Source organism: Eleutherodactylus coqui, chromosome 1, assembly GCF_035609145.1.
Source record: "Eleutherodactylus coqui strain aEleCoq1 chromosome 1, aEleCoq1.hap1, whole genome shotgun sequence".
Classification (NCBI taxonomy): domain Eukaryota; kingdom Metazoa; phylum Chordata; class Amphibia; order Anura; family Eleutherodactylidae; genus Eleutherodactylus; species Eleutherodactylus coqui.
This window is the reverse complement of record NC_089837.1, coordinates 48959813-48977789: the sequence shown is the minus strand read 5'-3', so window position 1 is coordinate 48977789 and position 17977 is coordinate 48959813. Positions and strand designations below refer to the sequence as shown.

The following is a 17977-nucleotide window of genomic DNA, read 5'->3' as shown; positions in this document are numbered from 1 at the left end:
AAAAAACACATCACCCAACTCCCTATCACCTCCCCTAACAGCACCATAACTTAGTTTATAGTGTTATAGGGAGGTGACAGATTTATATTAAGCATTTATATTAACAACTTGCGTTTGCAAGAGAACCGCTATACTTTAAAACATTAAGTATTGACAATGGCAATTAAGTGTTGACAATCTACATATTTGTGCTGCCCCTGCAAAATACCTCCAGATATATGAAAATAGTCAAAATTACAAAACAAGTACTTGTCAGTCAGCGGTTAAGGATTGGACAGCAGACTTCTTGTCATCTGTGTTCGAACAGCCTTACGATTTGCTTCCACGACTTAAAGCAACAGTGGTTTTTCTTCTTGATCATTAGTAAAAAGTCTGAAAAATCATGTTTTTTGAGCACAACCTTTTCATAGACATAAGAACCTGAAACTGCCCCAAATAAAGGTTTGTCAAAAGGAAAAAATGGTGCCTTGCTTTGTAGCTGAAAGTTGAGTTTTTTCGACCACTTTAAGTGCATGTATGTTTTGTGTATGCGGAAACTATGACATGTCCTAGGTCACAGTCAGTCGTTTTCTTGGCATTAAATATTTGTGCTATATACTTGAATCTGTGAGAAATAAAAATGCCAAATACTCCGACCCATGTGGCAACATAGTGGTACCATGGAAGCATTGACTCTAAAGGAGAACATGCCACTATATGGAATACTACTCACCTTTACTACACTCAGTATGGGGTTGTCCAGCTTTAGCAGAGCTTTTAGTGTCCTGATTTTTGAACCCAGTGTAGTGCTATTACTTATTATAAGGTAACCTACCCTTACTATCATGTGTCTATGACATTTCACATCCGAACACCCCTTTAACCAAACCCTGTATACGTTACATACATGCATTAAAATCATGAAATGCTTATCAGAGTTTGACTACAAATTCACTTTATTTGATTGTAGTAGGAGACATTGGTTACATCAAGCATTGCGATCACCCAGGATTAATAGTATTCGTGCCTTATAGCAGAATGGTAAATAAACTTGAGTATTTCCTGCAAAAAATTTTCGATTATAAAAGCTTCGATCAGTGAAACTCTGTGAGACTTGATCTGCTTGGATGGTGATAGGACCGCAGCGGCGCTTATCTTATCTCTCCTCGTGTACACTTGCAGCTAGCGGGGCATTGAGAGTCCATTAGCTGTTCGCCACTTACACAACCACTTCTGAAAGAATCGCAGTTGCCAAAGTAATTTTGGAATTGACACGCGTTTGCTTTAAAAAAGAAGAAAAAAAAGTTGAATTAATATTGCATCACTAAAGAATATAGTAGGGGTCCCGTAATAGGCTTCATGTTGTAGACCTCCCCTCTTATAGCCAGAGCAGGGAGTCTTCGCAAAGAGAAGCTCCCAGTATGGAAGACTCTGTGTGACCATTTACTTGGGCTCTGTGTCATGCCACATTTTCTCTGAAGAGCCCAGGAGAAAAATGTGACCACCTACAACTTCCACAACAACAGCTAATTGTCAATAGGCCCATCGTCTTAAGGGACGGAGTTGTCAGATGCTCAGTGTAAGTGGCTATACTGTGGGCTAAGAAATGTACAGTCTGGTACTATATGTTCAGGCTCACTGTCACTTCCCACCTCAAAAATAAATTAGTAAGTGGAAGAGCTTGAAGTATATAATTGACCTGGAAATATAAGATGGGCACCATAAAGCTAATGTTATGGGGGCAGTGTGGCTTCCTGTGGTTACAGGAGTAAATTACATGGCAATGTAATGTGGGCAAATTGGAAGCTGGTGGTATGGGGGCAAAATAACTTCTTTAGCCTGTGAAGAGTAGTATACTGGGCAATGTGGAGGCTAATATTATGGAGGCAATGTGGCTTCCAGTGGTGGGAGAAAATTACATGGCAATGTAATGTGGGCAAAGTGGAAGCTAGTGATACGGGGGCAATGTGACTTCCTTTGCCTGTGGAGGGTAGCCTACTTGGCAATGTAGAGCTAATATTATGGAGGCAATTTGGATTCCTGTGGTTATGGGAGAAAATTACATAGCAACATAATGTGGGCAACATGGAAGCTTGTTTTATGGAGGTAATGTGGCTTTCTTTGGTGATAGGGGAGGTAACTGGCAATTTCATGTTGGCAACGTGAAAGCTAGTGTTATGGGGGCAATATGACTTCTTTAGCCTGTGAAGAGTAGTATACTGGCAACGTGGAGGCTAATATTATGGAGGCAATGTGGCTTCCAGTGGTTATGGGAGCAAATTAACTGGCAATGTAATGTGGAGAAAGTGGAAGCTTGTGATGTGGGGGCAATGCGACTTCCTTTGCCGGTGGAGGGTAGTCTACTTGGCAATGTGGAGGCTAATTTTATGGAGGCAATGTGGTTATGGGAATATATTATGTGGGAATGTAATGTGGGAACTGTGGAAGCTAATGCTATAGGGGCAATTTGGCTTCCTGCGCTTATGAGGCTACCTGGAAATGTAATGTGGGCATTGTGCAAGCTCATTTTCTGTGGGCAATGTGACTTCCTGTGCTTCTGGTGGTAGTCTACCTGGCACTGTGAAAGCTAATATTATGGTTTCCTGTGGTTATGAGAGTAAATTATTTGGTGATGTCCTGTGTGCACTGTGGAAGCTAATGTTAAGGGGGCAATGTATCATCCTGTCTTTAAGAGGGTGGTTTACCTGGAAATATAGTGTGGACAATGTGGAAGCTCATTTTATTGGGGCAAGGTGACTTACTGCCCTTTTGGGAGCAGTCTACTTGGCACTGTGGAACTTAAAGTTATGAAGCCAATGTGGCTTTGTGTTGTTATGGGGGTACTCTATCTGACAATCTAATGGGACACTCTGGAACATAATGTAATGGGGGCAATTCACCATCCTGTGCTTATAGGGCTATTCTACCTGACAATGTGATGGGGCACTATGAAGCTAATGTTACTTATTACATAATAAACATTGTATGGTGGGGGGCTACTTGTCTGCAGTACATGGGGTATGCATTTGTTTAGCTCATTAAAGGGATTGTTCAGTTATACACTCATATGCTCAGAATAAGTCCTCAATAGTAGATTTGCAGAGGTTTGTTGCTTGAGCCCCCCGTTGATCAGCTGTTTGCCAGCCCGGTGCACTTGTGTACTGAAATAAAAGTGACCCTTCAGTTTTGGGACAAAATACTACCTGCTTTTGGCCGTCTATGATGATATCTGTCCAATCCTCCACTTCCACAACCCATTTTTGGCCATTCAAGATGGCAGACACAATCTTCAGACTACTTAATCCCCACAGTGCATTAGTAGTGTTAGACTACCAATGCACTATACCTACTCTCTGATTGGTCAGCACTGCTCACATGATCAGCACTGACCAATCAGACAGCAGTGCACCATGTGCATTAGGAAGCCACCCCCCCCCCCCCCCCACACACACACAGAATAATATAGAAATTCTTCCTGCAAGCAGAAGGTCACTTGAACTCTGCAGGAAACAGCTAGGTTTGTTCTTACTGTAGTGGCCAGGCTTGGTATTGCAGGCCAAGTTGCCATTGAAATACAAAGCTTGCCCACTACGGTGAGAAAGGAGTTGCCTGCTTCCTGCAGAAATCCGCTCATTGCACAAGCACAACAGCCTAGCAAACAACTGATCAGTGGGGTTCCAATCTACTATTGATGACTTACCTGAGGTTTGGACATGAATGATTTATGATCAGACAACCCCTTTAAACTGACATAAGTTTGTGAACCTCATAAGAACAGATGTGATTGAATTCTCTATTGAGATACATAGTATAGATACAAGAGTACATGAGTAATAAGGATTAACATGAGTGATGGGAATTACCAGATGGAAAAAAGTCAATATTCATTGTAGAAGGACTTACTGCAGAGGTTGTTGTCACAAGCATTAGGGCAGTCCCCACATGGCTTTCCTTCCTTCCAGGGTTTACTTCTACCGCCTTTGTTTCCCCTTTAAAAGGAAATGTTAATGGTAAGATAATACATTATACCTATGTTCAGCAGTGGGGAGAAGAGTTGATGGGGCATTTACCCCGATTGCTGGGTGCCCATGACTAGAACCCTCAACCCGTCATTGATTTGGGTACAGAAGCATGTGATGCACTAAGTATTCTACCATTATACTTACGCTGGACCGTAGTGGCACACATAGACAAATGAGGATGGGCATTGCCACACGGCACATCCAACTGCATGGGAAGTTGCCCACATCAACTGAAATATTAGAAAAATTGCATTATTTAAGTAGCAATTGATTAAAACTACCATACAGATAAAGGAGAGATGGTTGTCTTGGCATCTGAAGTCAATCAAAGATCTATGCATACAGGGCACAGGAGAGTCATGTCTCCGGAGAGATATTGCATTCTATAGGCTATATATGTATTACAGGTGTACATATTTTACATTGAATGGACACTTTATTAGAGACCCTCATCTAGTAGCTTGTTGGTTGGATCACCTTTGCCCTTCTGAACTGTAGCAAGTCATTATGGCGACTAACAACGGAGATAGGATGATCCAGGGTGTCCAAAAATGCTACTCCACCTCCACCATCTTGACAGGAAGAATTCATTCATGCATTCAGCTTGCACCAAATTCTGATCTCCTATCAGCATGGTGCAACAGAAATGTGGATTCATCTGGCCAGGCAAGGCTTTTCCAATGCTTAGTGATGCAATTTTTTTGCTCTTTTGCCTGCTGGAGTCTTGTCTTTCTGTTTTTCTGAGACAGCAATGGCTCTAGTCTGCTGTTATAGCCCATCTGTGGTAAGGAACGATGAGTTGTGAGTTTGGACATGGCACAGCTAGTGCCGGAGGGTAGTTGTAGGTCTGGTGGGGATGCTGTCTCAACACAGCAGCCATGCCGAACCACATGATACACCTTTTTGGTGCATGTGCACTCTCATTTGGTGCAGCATCTCCTTTAGGTCCAGTACTGGTAAGCTGGCTGGGGAGATTGACAGCCCAGTCAGCCAATTAGAACATGCTTCATTTTACAGTGGATTCAGTTAAATTTAAGTGGTTAATCAGGTCCTTGTCTGTTAGGCGAGTTACTAACTCTCAGCACTTTAGCCTGTTTTTAACTACCAGTTCTAGTTCTGTGTACCCATTAGTTGTGCTCCTGAGTTTCCCTGTCTCTGTCCTATTCATTGCTTTCCTCCCTATTTTTTGAACTTCTGTACTTATCACTTAGGCCAGTTCTGGGTTTGTTCCCTTTCCCTTATTCAATCTACGGACATCATAGGTAAATCTCTGGTTTCTGTACAGGGTTGCCCCTATTAGGGCGAGTACCCCATTTTGTCAGGCAGTATCATCCTCTCTAGATCAGTAAGTGTCATTTTTCCTCCACTCTGCTTTCTGGCTGTGCTTCCCTTGCCTAGGATACCCTTTAAGTGACTTGCATCCTGCATTTTTACCTTTGCAGCCTTTACCTCTGCAGGTTCCATATAGCTCTAATTTTCAGTTATCTGCAGTAGCATCTATGTGAGTCTCTCCCCCTGCTTCTCCTTTCCATACTTCTGTAAGTCACATAAGTCATCACTCTCCTCCACTTCCTACTGTCTGTCTTGTTATCTCTGTCACTAGAGATGGACTACATACAACAACAGGCCGTGGACAACAAGTTAGAAGGAAGGGAGACCCCTAGTGGACAGCACTTCAGGGTGATTTTTAAACACAAAAACACTATTTTAGCTAAACACCGTGATTTTCACTTTCTCTGAATGACAAGTGCTTGGCTATCTCCGGCAGTCCTATTCAAGATGAATGGAGCACTGTGCATGCATAATCCCCAAAATCAAACTTTTATTACCTATTGATAGATAATAAAAGTTGATTGTGGTTTAACCCCTTTAAGAAATACAACTGTTCTCTACACTTCATTAAAGGGATTTATTGCCCTTTTTTTTAACTGATGACCTATCTCCGGGATAGGTCAGTGGTACTTGATGGACGGGGCTGACCGCTTGGGATCCCCATCCATCAGCTGATCATCTGGCCTGCTGTCAGTGCAGCAGGCCGGACATCGTCGTAAGTGGAGGAAGTTGACGTGCCGACTTCATTCCCATTGAAATCAATGCGAGCGCCGCATTGCTCCTACACTTCCTGCTTAAGAGCATGGTCAGAATGTCACATCCTGTACTGAGCAGTGTGGGGCAGCAAAACAGACCCCTGTCCATCAACTACTCTGTTGAATAGGTCATCACTTAAAAGAGACTGGAATACCCCTTTAAATGTTCAGTGATTGTCAGCCTAATGAGAAGTACTTCATCGGAGAGTATTTACCTGTGTGAAGTGGCCGATCTCTTCATCTGTTATATTCCCAATTCCATACTTAAAGTCAATATATTCACTGTACCAAGAGTCAGACACAACACACCAGGGGACTTTCCAACCAAATGTAAATATATTTTCACCACATTTAAAATCTGAAAAGACAAATGTAAGAGTTAAAGGAGAAATAAACTGAGAAAATTCAAGAACGTATACATAAAAAGATATTCCTGTATAATCTCCTATCTTCTCCACTGTTCTCATCTTGTCTGATGTTGCAATAAAACTAGAGGTAATTATGTATGTGACTCAGGAGATCAGTCACACCTTTCCAGCCACTTCAGATCAGACCTTTCCCAGTCTGTAAAGCATCGGGCTGCAGCAGGAGCCTCTCCCCACTGATCTGTCTGCCAGAAGTAAAAGCAGGCACCATAAACCCCTTGCTTTACTGAATCCCTCAATCTTTCCCTTTCTCTATTTTAAAAAGGCCAAAGGATTGGAAAATGTCCCAATACACACAATTTTTGGCAGCACTATGTCTAATACACATATACAGCCAAAGGAGTGACTGGCAGAGTTCGGCAGCAATTAGTGCAATACAGAACCATAGGTACTCTGAGCATTGCGGTGCACACAGGCCCTAATTTGGAAGTGACAAATCAGGCAGAATAGAAACAGTATCTGATGTCATGGAGCTGAGAGGTTCAATTTCTCTGCAGTGTAGTAAAGAGCTGTAGGGCTGACATTTATACACTGAATGGCCACTTTATAAGATGAACTGTCTAATATTTTGTAGCTTCCTTATATTTAAATTAGAGCTGTCACCACGGATGCAGCAACGTCCTCACAACTTGGATGCACAACGTTGTAGAGGTAACTATTACTGAGGTCTCACATGCACAAGTGTTTTCTCAATTTTTGCATCCGATGTCTTACTGAAACTTCATTTTAGCATACATCATTAACATCGCCATCATTGGGCAATAATGCCTATGCTCTATACACTTTGTCACTGTACTAACTTGTAAAATACTTCAAGCGCTCATAATCCAGTGTTCATGGCATTACTACCTCCCTCACTAGCAGGCCTGCTACTGTCCCTTTAAGTGTGCACACTAGTATTTAACAAGACCGAGCCTCACTCACACGTCCTCTCACCAAGTGGGGCATCCCCCGCTGGCCTACAAATGTCTGGACAGACATCCACAGCAACGCCTATCACACTATTGCCCCTGATTATCAGGTGCCTTTTGCCGTATGCTTTCAGGCCTTCGTCATCAAGTCATTGTGCCATCTCCATTCGTCCCCCTTGCCCTCCAGTCCTCAGGGCTCTTTTTAGTGCTCCTGGCTGCTACCCAGCATGGGAACAGTATGGCATCTGCAGTCTGCTGCATCTGCCACTTCACAGAACTTATACAAGGTGACTGCTGCACTCAAAACATTCCAGCAGTTTCTCAAGGGGAAGGACTTGGCTACAGTCCAGGACTTTACTTTTATTCTATTTGGATGCCTACACCCTTCCCCAAGATGACAAACCCTGCAGAGTCATATGAGGGGGCAAGGCCAATGACAGCTTCTCACTATATCAGAGCTAAAGGTCCTGGCAGGGCCATAAAACAAGGTTCACCAGTAATACATCCATACCCAAGAAAAAAGAAATGTTTCACCCCTTATCTCCTCCCTTACAGTCCCAAGATCAAAGTTAAATATAAATCTGGTTGCACTAAAGACAACTTGGTATTTTGACAATTCAAAACATTTTTGAAGCTTACTGGTTATTACTCTCTGACTTGAAGGACTGTGTCCTGGTTGGCATTTTTTGGCCCACGCTAAAGCTGTTTTAGCAGCTTCTGCATTCCAAACCTGTAAAAAGAAAATTTTACTTAAATGAAATTTATGTGTTTTTTTTTCTTTTAATAGAAACAATTGACATATATAGTGCCAATGAGATCTCTACAGTCTATCTATCTATCTATCTATCATCTAATATCTATCTATCTATCTGTCTGTCAATCTATCCCATATCTATCTATCCCTATTCCATATCTATCTATCTATCTATCCATCTATCTATCTATCTATCTATCTATCTATCTATCTATCTATCTCATATCTATCATCTATCTATCTATCTATCTATCTATCTATCTATCTATCTATCTATCTATCTATCTATCTATCTATCTCAATCCCCTATCTATCTCAATCCCCTATCTATCTCAATCCCCTATCTATCTATCTATCTATCTATCTATCTATCTATCTATCTATCTATCTATCTATCTATCTATCTATCTATCTATCTATCTATCTATCTCATATCTATCATCTATCTATCTATCTGTCTGTCAATCTATCCCATAACTATCTATCCCTATTCCATATCTATCTATCTATCTATCTATCTATCTATCTATCTATCTATCTATCTATCTATCTATCTATCTATCTATCTATCTATCTATCTATCTATCTATCTATCTCAATCCCCTATCTATCTATCTATCTATCTATCTATCTATCTATCTATCTATCTATCTATCTATCTATCTATCTATCTATCTATCTATCTATCTGTCTATCCCATATCTATCTATCTATCTATCCCATATCTATCTATCTATCTATCTATCTATCTATCTATCTGTCTATCCCATATCTATCTATCTATCCCATATCTATCTGTCTGTCTATCTATCCCATATCTATCTATCTATCTATCTATCTATCTATCTATCTATCTATCTATCTATCCCTATCCCATATCTATCTATCCCTATCCCATATCTATCTATCTATCTATCTATCTATCTATCTATCTATCTATCTATCTATCTATCTATCTATTTCATATCTATCTATCTATCTATCTATCTATCTATCTATCTATCTATCTATCTATCTATCTATCTATCTATCTATCTATCTATCTATCCATCCATCCATCCCATATCTATCTATCCCTATCCCATATCTATCTGTCTATCTATCTATCTATCTATCTATCCATCTGTACGTTTGTCATCTAAGCAAACTGTTTGCCCAGCTACAAATGACAAAGTTACTAAGAAGCATAAGTCTCTTACACATATGTCTTGTCTGGCGGCTGCTCTGTGTGCCATATGGAACCCTACACGAGCTCCAAGCTGAAGTGGGTTTCTAGTTTGATGTATCACAGTTTCTAAGGTACATTTGACTAAATGTGATGCGCCAGATGTAGCCACACCCCCTGATGCTGGGTCACACCCACTTTTATAAATGCCCAAAAAGTGGAGAGTTCTCACAGTTCACTGAACGTACCACTAGGAGGTACCATTAAGCATGTTTTATGTAACTGAAACTTGAGAGAAGCCAAAGGGCACAGACTTCTTGTACCTGTGAAGGTACACTTACTAATTAGAGATGAGCGAACGCGTTCGTCCGAGTTTGATATTCGTGCGAATATTAGGGTGTTCGGGATGTTCGTTATTCGTAACGAACACCATGCGGTGTTCTGGTTACTTTCACTTACTTCCCTGAGACGTTTGCGCGCTTTTCTGGCCAATTGAAAGACAGGGAAGGCATTACAACTTCCCCCTGTGACGTTCAAGCCCTATACCACCCCCCTGCTGTGAGTGGCTGGGAAGATCAGGTGTTCGCCTAATATAAAAGTCGGCCCCTCCCGCGGCTCGCTTCAGATGCCTGGTGAGTTAGATGAGGGACAGTGCTGTTTGTACCGGAGCTGCTGTAGGGAAAGAATTGGTAGTTAGTGTAGGCTTCAAGACCCCCCAAAGGTCCTTATTAGGGCCACTGATAGCTGTGTGTTGGCTGCTGTTAGCAGTGGCATTTTTTTTTTTTCTCAAAATCGGCCTTGCAGAGCGTTGCACCTGGCATTAGGGACAGAAGTGCTGCATAGGCAGGGAGAGTGTTAGAAGTGAGTGTAGCCTTCAAGAACCTCAACGGTCCTTTCTAGGGCCATATTTATCCGTGTGCAGTTCTGTTCAGGCTGCTGTTAGCTGTGCTGCATTTTTTTTGGGCTTCTCAAAATCGCCTCTGCAGAGCATTCCACCCTCCATTGATACTGCAGGGAAAGAATTGTATAGGCAGGGCCACAACACAGTTATTATTCATTGAATATACGCAGTGCTGCCTTTTGCTTGTAAAACAAGTGAAAATAATTCTATTTGTCCAGCCTCTGTCCGTCCTAACGCCTGTGGACACGTGTGAGCTGCGTGTACAACGTTAAAAAATCAGACGCACCCAGCTACGCTTTACTGCTGGCTTCGCCATTTGCTTTCCTTAATTGGGAAAAAAAATACCTGCTCTGCCAGAGTTATAATAACTCTGCTACCCTCACGTTCTGTGACACATAAGCAGGGACACAGCACAGTTATTAAACTTCTCATGTTCATTGAATATACGCAGTGCTGCCTTTTGGTGGGAAAAAACTGAAAACAAATCTATTTGTCCAGCCTCTGTCCGTCCTTACGGGCGGTGGACACGTGTGAGCTGCGTGAAAAACATTGCTAAATCATACGCACCCAGCTACGCTTTACTGCTGGCTTCGCCATTTGCTTTCCTTAATTGGGAAAAAAAATACCTGCTCTGCCACAGTTATAATAACTCTGCTACCCTCACGTTCTGTGACACATAAGCAGGGACACAGCACAGTTATTAAACTTCTCATGTTCATTGAATATACGCAGTGCTGCCTTTTGGTGGGAAAAAACTGAAAACAAATCTATTTGTCCAGCCTCTGTCCGTCCTAACGCCTGTGGACACGTGTGAGCTGCGTGAAAAACATTGCTAAATCATACGCACCCAGCTACGCTTTATTGCTGGCTTCGCCATTTGCTTTCCTTAATTGGGAAAAAAAATACCTGCTCTGCCAGAGTTATAATAACTCTGCTACCCTCACGTTCTGTGACACATAAGCAGGGACACAGCACAGTTATTAAACTTCTCATGTTCATTGAATATACGCAGTGCTGCCTTTTGGTGGGAAAAAACTGAAAACAAATCTATTTGTCCAGCCTCTGTCCGTCCTAACGCCTGTGGACACGTGTGAGCTGCGTGAAAAACATTGCTAAATCATACGCACCCAGCTACGCTTTACTGCTGGCTTCGCCATTTGCTTTCCTTAATTGGGAAAAAAAATACCTGCTCTGCCAGAGTTATAATAACTCTGCTACCCTCACGTTCTGTGACACATTAGCAGGGACACAGCACAGTTATTAAACTTCGATTATTCATTCACTAAAGGCAGTGGGGCCGTTCGTTTTCCAAAAAGTGCAAAAATTATATTTGGCCTGCAGTCTTGCGCCAATTTATTTCCTGCCTGTGAAATCAAATCACTGGTAATACAGCATGCTGAGGGGTAGGGGTAGGCCTAGAGGACGTGGACGCGGCCGAGGACGCGGAGGGCCAAGTCAGGGTGTGGGCACAGGCCGAGCTCCTGATCCCGGTGTGTCGCAGCCGACTGCTGCGCGATTAGGAGAGAGGCACGTTTCTGGCGTCCCCACATTCATCGCCCAATTAATGGGTCCACGCGGGAGACGGTTATTAGAAAATGAGCAGTGTGAGCAGGTCCTGTCGTGGATGGCAGAAAGTGCTTCGAGCAACCTATCGTCAACACGCAGTTCTGCGCCGTCCACTGCTGCAAATCCGAATCCTCTGTCTGCTGCTCCTCCTTCCTCCCAGCCTCCTCACTCCACTACAATGACACCTGCTCAGGAGCGGGAACACTCCCAGGAACTGTTCTCGGGCCCCTGCTCAGATTGGGCAGCAGCGGTTCCTCTCCCACCAGAGGAGTTTATAGTCACTGATGCCCAACCATTCGAAAGTTCCCGGGGTCCGGGGGATGAGGCTGGGGACTTCCGCCAACTGTCTCAACAACTTTCTGTGGGTGAGGAGGACGATGACGATCAGACACAGTTGTCTTGCAGTGAGGTAGTAGTAAGGGCAGTAAGTCCGAGGGAGCAGCGCACAGAGGATTCGGAGGAAGAGCAGCAGGACGATGAGGTGACTGACCCCACCTGGTGTGCAACGCTTACTCAGGAGGACAGGTCTTCAGAGGGGGAGTCAAGGGCATCAGCAGGGCAGGTTGCAAGAGGCAGTGCGGTGGCCAGGGCCAGGGGTAGAGGCAGGGCCAGACCGAATAATCCACCAAGTGTTTCCCAAAGCGCCCCCTCGCGCCATGCCACCCTGCAGAGGCCGAGGTGCTCTAAGGTCTGGCAGTTTTTCACCGAGACGCCTGACGACCGACGAACAGTGGTGTGCAACCTTTGTTGCGCAAAGCTCAGCCGGGGAGCCAACACCAACAGCCTCACCACCACCACCATGCGCAGGCATATGATGGCCAAGCACCCCACAAGGTGGGACGAAGGCCGTTCAGCGCCTCCGGTTTGCACCCCTGCCTCTCCCCCTGTGCCCCAACCTGCCACTGAGATGCAACCCCCCTCTCAGGACACAGGCACTACCGCCTCATGGCCTGCACCCACACCCTCATCTCCGCTGTCCTCGGCCCCATCCAGCAGTGTAGTTCAGCGCACCGTCCAGCCGTCGCTTGCGCAAGTGTTCGAGCGCAAGCGCAAGTACGCCGCCACGCACCCGCACGCTCAAACGTTAACCGTCCGCATCGCAAAATTCATCAGCCTTGAGATGCTGCCGTATAGGGTTGTGGAAACGGAGTCCTTCAAAAGTATCATGGAGGCGGCGGCCCCGCGCTACTCAGTTCCCAGTCGCCACTACTTTTCCCGATGTGCCGTCCCAGCCCTGCACGACCACGTCTCCCGCAACATTGTACGCGCCCTCACCAACGCGGTTACTGCCACGGTCCACTTAACTACGGACACGTGGACAAGCACAGGCGGGCAGGGCCACTACATCTCCCTGACGGCACATTGGGTGAATTTAGTGGAGGCTGGGACCGAGTCAGAGCCTGGGACCGCTCACGTCCTACCCACCCCCAGAATTGCGGGCCCCAGCTCGGTGCTGGTATCTGCGGAGGTGTATGCTTCCTCCACTAAAGCACCCTCCTCCTCCTCCTCCTCCTCCTCTGTCTCGCAATCAAGATGTGTTAGCAGCAGCATGTCGCCAGCAGTCGGTGTCGCGCGGTGTGGCAGCACAGCGGTGGGCAAGCGTCAGCAGGCCGTGCTGAAACTACTCAGCTTAGGCGATAAGAGGCACACGGCCCACGAACTGCTGCAGGGTCTGACACAGCAGACCGACCGCTGGCTTGCGCCGCTGAGCCTCCAACCGGGCATGGTCGTGTGTGACAACGGCCGTAACCTGGTGGCGGCTCTGCAGCTCGGCAGCCTCACGCACGTGCCATGCCTGGCCCACGTCTTTAATTTGGTGGTTCAGCGCTTTCTGAAAAGCTACCCACGCTTGTCAGACCTGCTCGTAAAGGCGCGCCGGCTCTGCGCACATTTCCGCAAGTCCCACACGGACGCTGCCACCCTGCGCACCCTGCAACATCACTTTAAGCTGCCAGTGCACCGACTGCTGTGCGACGTGCCCACACGGTGGAACTCTACGCTCCACATGTTGGCCAGGCTCTATGAACAACGGAGAGCTATAGTCGAATACCAACTCCAACATGGGCGGCGCAGTGGGAGTCAGCCTCCTCAATTCCTTTCAGAAGAGTGGGCCTGGTTGGCAGACATCTGCCATGTCCTTGGTAATTTTGAGGAGTCTACCCAGGTGGTGAGCGGCGATGCTACAATCATTAGCGTCACCATTCCTCTGCTATGCATCTTGAGAAATTCCCTGCAAACCATAAAGGCAGCTGCTTTGCGCTCGGAAACGGGGGCGGGGGAAGACAGTATGCCGCTGGATAGTCAGGGCACCCTCCTGTCTATTTCTCAGCACGTACAGGAGGAGGAGGAGGAGCATGAGGAGGATGAGGAGGAGGGGGAAGAGACAGCTTGGGCCGCTGCTGACGGTACACCGGCTGATTGCCTGTCATCCTTTCAGCGTGTATGGCCTGAAGAGGAGGAGGAGGAGGAGGAGGATCCTGAAAGTGATCTTCCTAGTGAGGACAGCCATGTGTTGCGTACTGGTACCCTGGCACACATGGCTGACTTCATGTTAGGATGCCTTTCTCGTGACCCTCGCGTTGCACGCATTCTGGCCACGACGGATTACTGGGTGTACACACTGCTCGATCCACGGTATAAGGAGAACCTGCCCACTCTGATTCCCGAAGAGGAAAGGGGTTCGAGAGTGTTGCTATACCACAGGACCCTTGCGGACAAGCGGATGGTAAAATTCCCAGCCGACAGCGCTAGTGGCAGAAGGCGCAGTACCGAGGGCAAGGTAGCAGGGGATGTGCGTAGATCGAGCAGCATGTACATCCCAGGCAGTGCAACAGTCTTTAAGGGCCTGGCCAGCTTTATGGCTCCCCACCAAGACTGTGTCACCGCTCCCCAGTCACGGCTGAGTCGGCGGGAGCACTGTAAAAGGATGGTGAGGGAGTACGTAGCGGATCGCACGACCATCCTTGGTGACGCCTCTGCCCCCTACAACTACTGGGTGTCGAAGCTGGACACGTGGCCTGAACTCGCGCTGTATGCCCTGGAGGTGCTTGCTTGTCCTGCGGCTAGCGTCTTGTCGGAAAGGGTGTTTAGTGCGGCTGGGGGAATCATCACAGATAAGCGTAGCCGCTTGTCAACCGACAGTGCCGACAGGCTAACACTCATCAAGATGAACAAAGGCTGGATTTCCCCAGACTTCAGTTCTCCACCAGCGGACAGCAGCGATACGTAAGCAATACGTAGGCTGCACCCGCGGATGGAAGCTACGTTCTCTCTCACCATCCAAAACGGGGACATTTCTGCTTCATCAATCTGTGTCTAATATTCCTCCTCCTCCTCCTCCTGCTCCTCCTCCTGAAACCTCACGTAATCACGCTGAACGGGCAATTTTTCTTAGGGCCACAAGGCTCAGTCAAATAATTTTTCAGAACAATTTTTAAAAGTTTCAATGCGCTTAAAAGCATTGGAACTTTAACTTGAACCAATTTTTCGTTACACTGGGCTGCCTCCAGGCCTAGTTACCACTTAAGCCACATTAACCAAAGCGATTAATGTGTTTCACCTGCCCTCTTGGCTGGCCATGGCCAATTTTTGGGATGTACATTAGTACTGTTGATACAGCAATTTTTGTGGGCCCTCGCCTACAGTGTAATCAAATTAATTTTTAGCCCACCTGCATTACAGCTGACGTAACCTCAGCTGTGTTGGGCAATGCAATGGGATATTTTTATGTACCGCCGGTGGGTTCCAGGGAGCCACCCATGCTGTAGGTGCACACGGAGTTTTTAATACATCTGTACACTTCTAAAGAACCCCAGTCTGACTGGGGCATGCAGTGTGGGCCGAAGCCCACCTGTATTACGCACGACATTACTACCTCAGCTGTGTTGGGCAATGCAATGGGATATTTCTATGTACCGCCGGTGGCTTCCTGGCACCCACCCAGGCAGTGGGTCCACAGGGAGTTTAACCTACATGTGTCCACTTGTAAAGAACCCCAGTCTGACTGGGGCATGCAGTGTGGGCCGAAGCCCACCTGCATTAAGCACGACATTACTACCTCAGCTGTGTTGGGCAATGCAATGGGATATTTTTGTGTACCGCCGGTGGGTTCCAGGGAGCCACCCATGCTGTAGGTGCACACGGAGTTTTTAATACATCTGTACACTTCTAAAGAACCCCAGTCTGACTGGGGCATGCAGTGTGGGCCGAAGCCCACCTGTATTACGCACAACATTACTACCTCAGCTGTGTTGGGCAATGCAATGGGATATTTCTATGTACCGCCGGTGGCTTCCTGGCACCCACCCAGGCAGTGGGTCCACAGGGAATTATAAATGCATCTGTTTCCACTTATAAAGAAACCCAGTCTGACTGGGGCATGCAGTGTGGGCCGAAACCCACCTGCATTAACCCTTTCCAGTCCACTGTGTGACCTGTGAAGACATTAGGGTTTAAGGCTGTACAGCTCCGTTGTTGGTAGACGTCCGTCGGGGTTCTCTTACTGTATATTGCCAGCCTCTCTGCTGTCGGAGCCTATCCTACGTGTCAGCTCATGCAGTACTGGCTTTAGCCAGCATATAGCGCCGTTGTATAACGGCAGAAAAAGAGTAAGCCCCCTAGGAAAACCATATACAAATTGGATTGGAAAGGGTTAAGCACAACATTACTACCTCAGCTGTGTTGGGCAATGCAATGGGATATTTCTATGTACCGCCGGTGGCTTCCTGGCACCCACCCATGCTGTAGGTGCACACGGAGTTTTTACTACATCTGTCCACTTGTAAAGAACCCCAGTCTGACTGGGGCATGCAGTGTGGGCCGAAGCCCACCTGCATTAAGCACGACATTACTACCTCAGCTGTGTTGGGCAATGCAATGGGATATTTCTGTGTACCACCGGTGGGTTCCAGGGAGCCACCCATGCTGTGGGTCGACAGGGACTTCACAATAGGGAGTTGTACCTGCCTGTGTCTATGAATTAAAAAGCCCGGTCTGACTGGGGCATGCAGACACCTTGACAGAATGAATAGTGTGTGGCACATAGGTTCCCCATTGCTATGCCCACGTGTGCAGCTCCTGATGGCGGTGGCACAGGATTCTATTTCTCATTGCTTCTGTACAGCATTGTGGGCTATCGCTCCGCCACTTTTAAAGAGGGTCGCTGCCTAGCCGTGCCAACCTCTGCAGTGTGTGCCTGCGGTCCCTCGTCATGGCAGACGCAATTCTAAATAGACATGAGCGTGGTGTGGCATGAGGGCAGCTGAAGGCTGCCCAGGGACACTTTGGTGTGCGCTGTGGGGGGGAGGGGGGGCGGTTGGTCAGCATGTAACCCAGGAGAAGTGTCAGTGGAGTGTCATGCAGGCAGTGATTGTGCTTTGTTGGAGGTAGTGTGGTGCTTAGCAAAGGTATGCCATGCTAATGAGGGCTTTTCAGAAGTAAAAGTTGTTGGGAGGGGGGGGGGCCCACTCTTGCCGGTATTGTGGCTTAATAGTGGGACCTGTGAACTTGAGATGCAGCCCAACATGTAGCCCCTCGCCTGCCCTATCCGTCACTGTGTCATTCCCATCACTTTCTTGAATTGCCCAGATTTTCACACATGAAAACCTTAGCGAGCATCGGCGAAATACAAAAATGTTCTGGTCGCCCATTGACTTCAATGGGGTTCGTTGTTCGAAACGAACCCTCGAGCATCACGGGAAGTTCGTTCCGAATAACGAACACCCGAACATTTTGGTGTTCGCTCATCTCTATTACTAATCCATCTGATATTACTGCATGGTTTACTTACCATCTTTAGCATGTTACTTGCATTCGGACTAGCTTGACGTCTGTATTTATTGTGAGACTCAAGAATCTCTTTCTGTACATCTGGGAGATCAGTTGACAAAGATGATAATGGGGTATTCATCTGAAATATTGTGAATATACAAAGTCATGTATCTCGTTTAACATCTAAACCTAAATTAAAGGGTATCTACAAAGCATTTTGCAAAACAATATTGACCATTGTAGGTAAGAGAAAAGCAAAGAAGTTCTGTCAATAGTCTTCATTAAAAATTCTCTATCATTTTGTGGCCCACAATGTACAGCTACTTTATACATCAATGTGCAAATGAGAATAGGGCTGATCCCTCTGCAGTGTGACAGCCCTTCAGATATTTGTAGAC

At 46.1% G+C, this 17977-nt stretch overlaps 1 protein-coding gene across 1 annotated transcript in view; it reads right to left on the bottom strand.

The window, feature by feature from the left end:
• Positions 1 to 3814: 3814 nt before the first annotated feature.
• The window catches only part of LOC136609486 (cysteine-rich venom protein TEL1-like), a 29311-nt gene continuing 15148 nt past the window's right edge, over positions 3815 to 17977 (bottom strand). The window contains exons 5-9 of the mRNA XM_066589158.1: positions 17599 to 17718; positions 8064 to 8154; positions 6304 to 6446; positions 4146 to 4231; positions 3815 to 3968 (exon numbers count right to left, since the gene is read on the bottom strand). Of these exons, the coding sequence (XP_066445255.1) occupies positions 3857 to 3968; positions 4146 to 4231; positions 6304 to 6446; positions 8064 to 8154; positions 17599 to 17718 (552 nt within the window). The 3' untranslated portion in view covers positions 3815 to 3856. The remainder of the gene's footprint in view (positions 3969 to 4145; positions 4232 to 6303; positions 6447 to 8063; positions 8155 to 17598; positions 17719 to 17977) is intronic.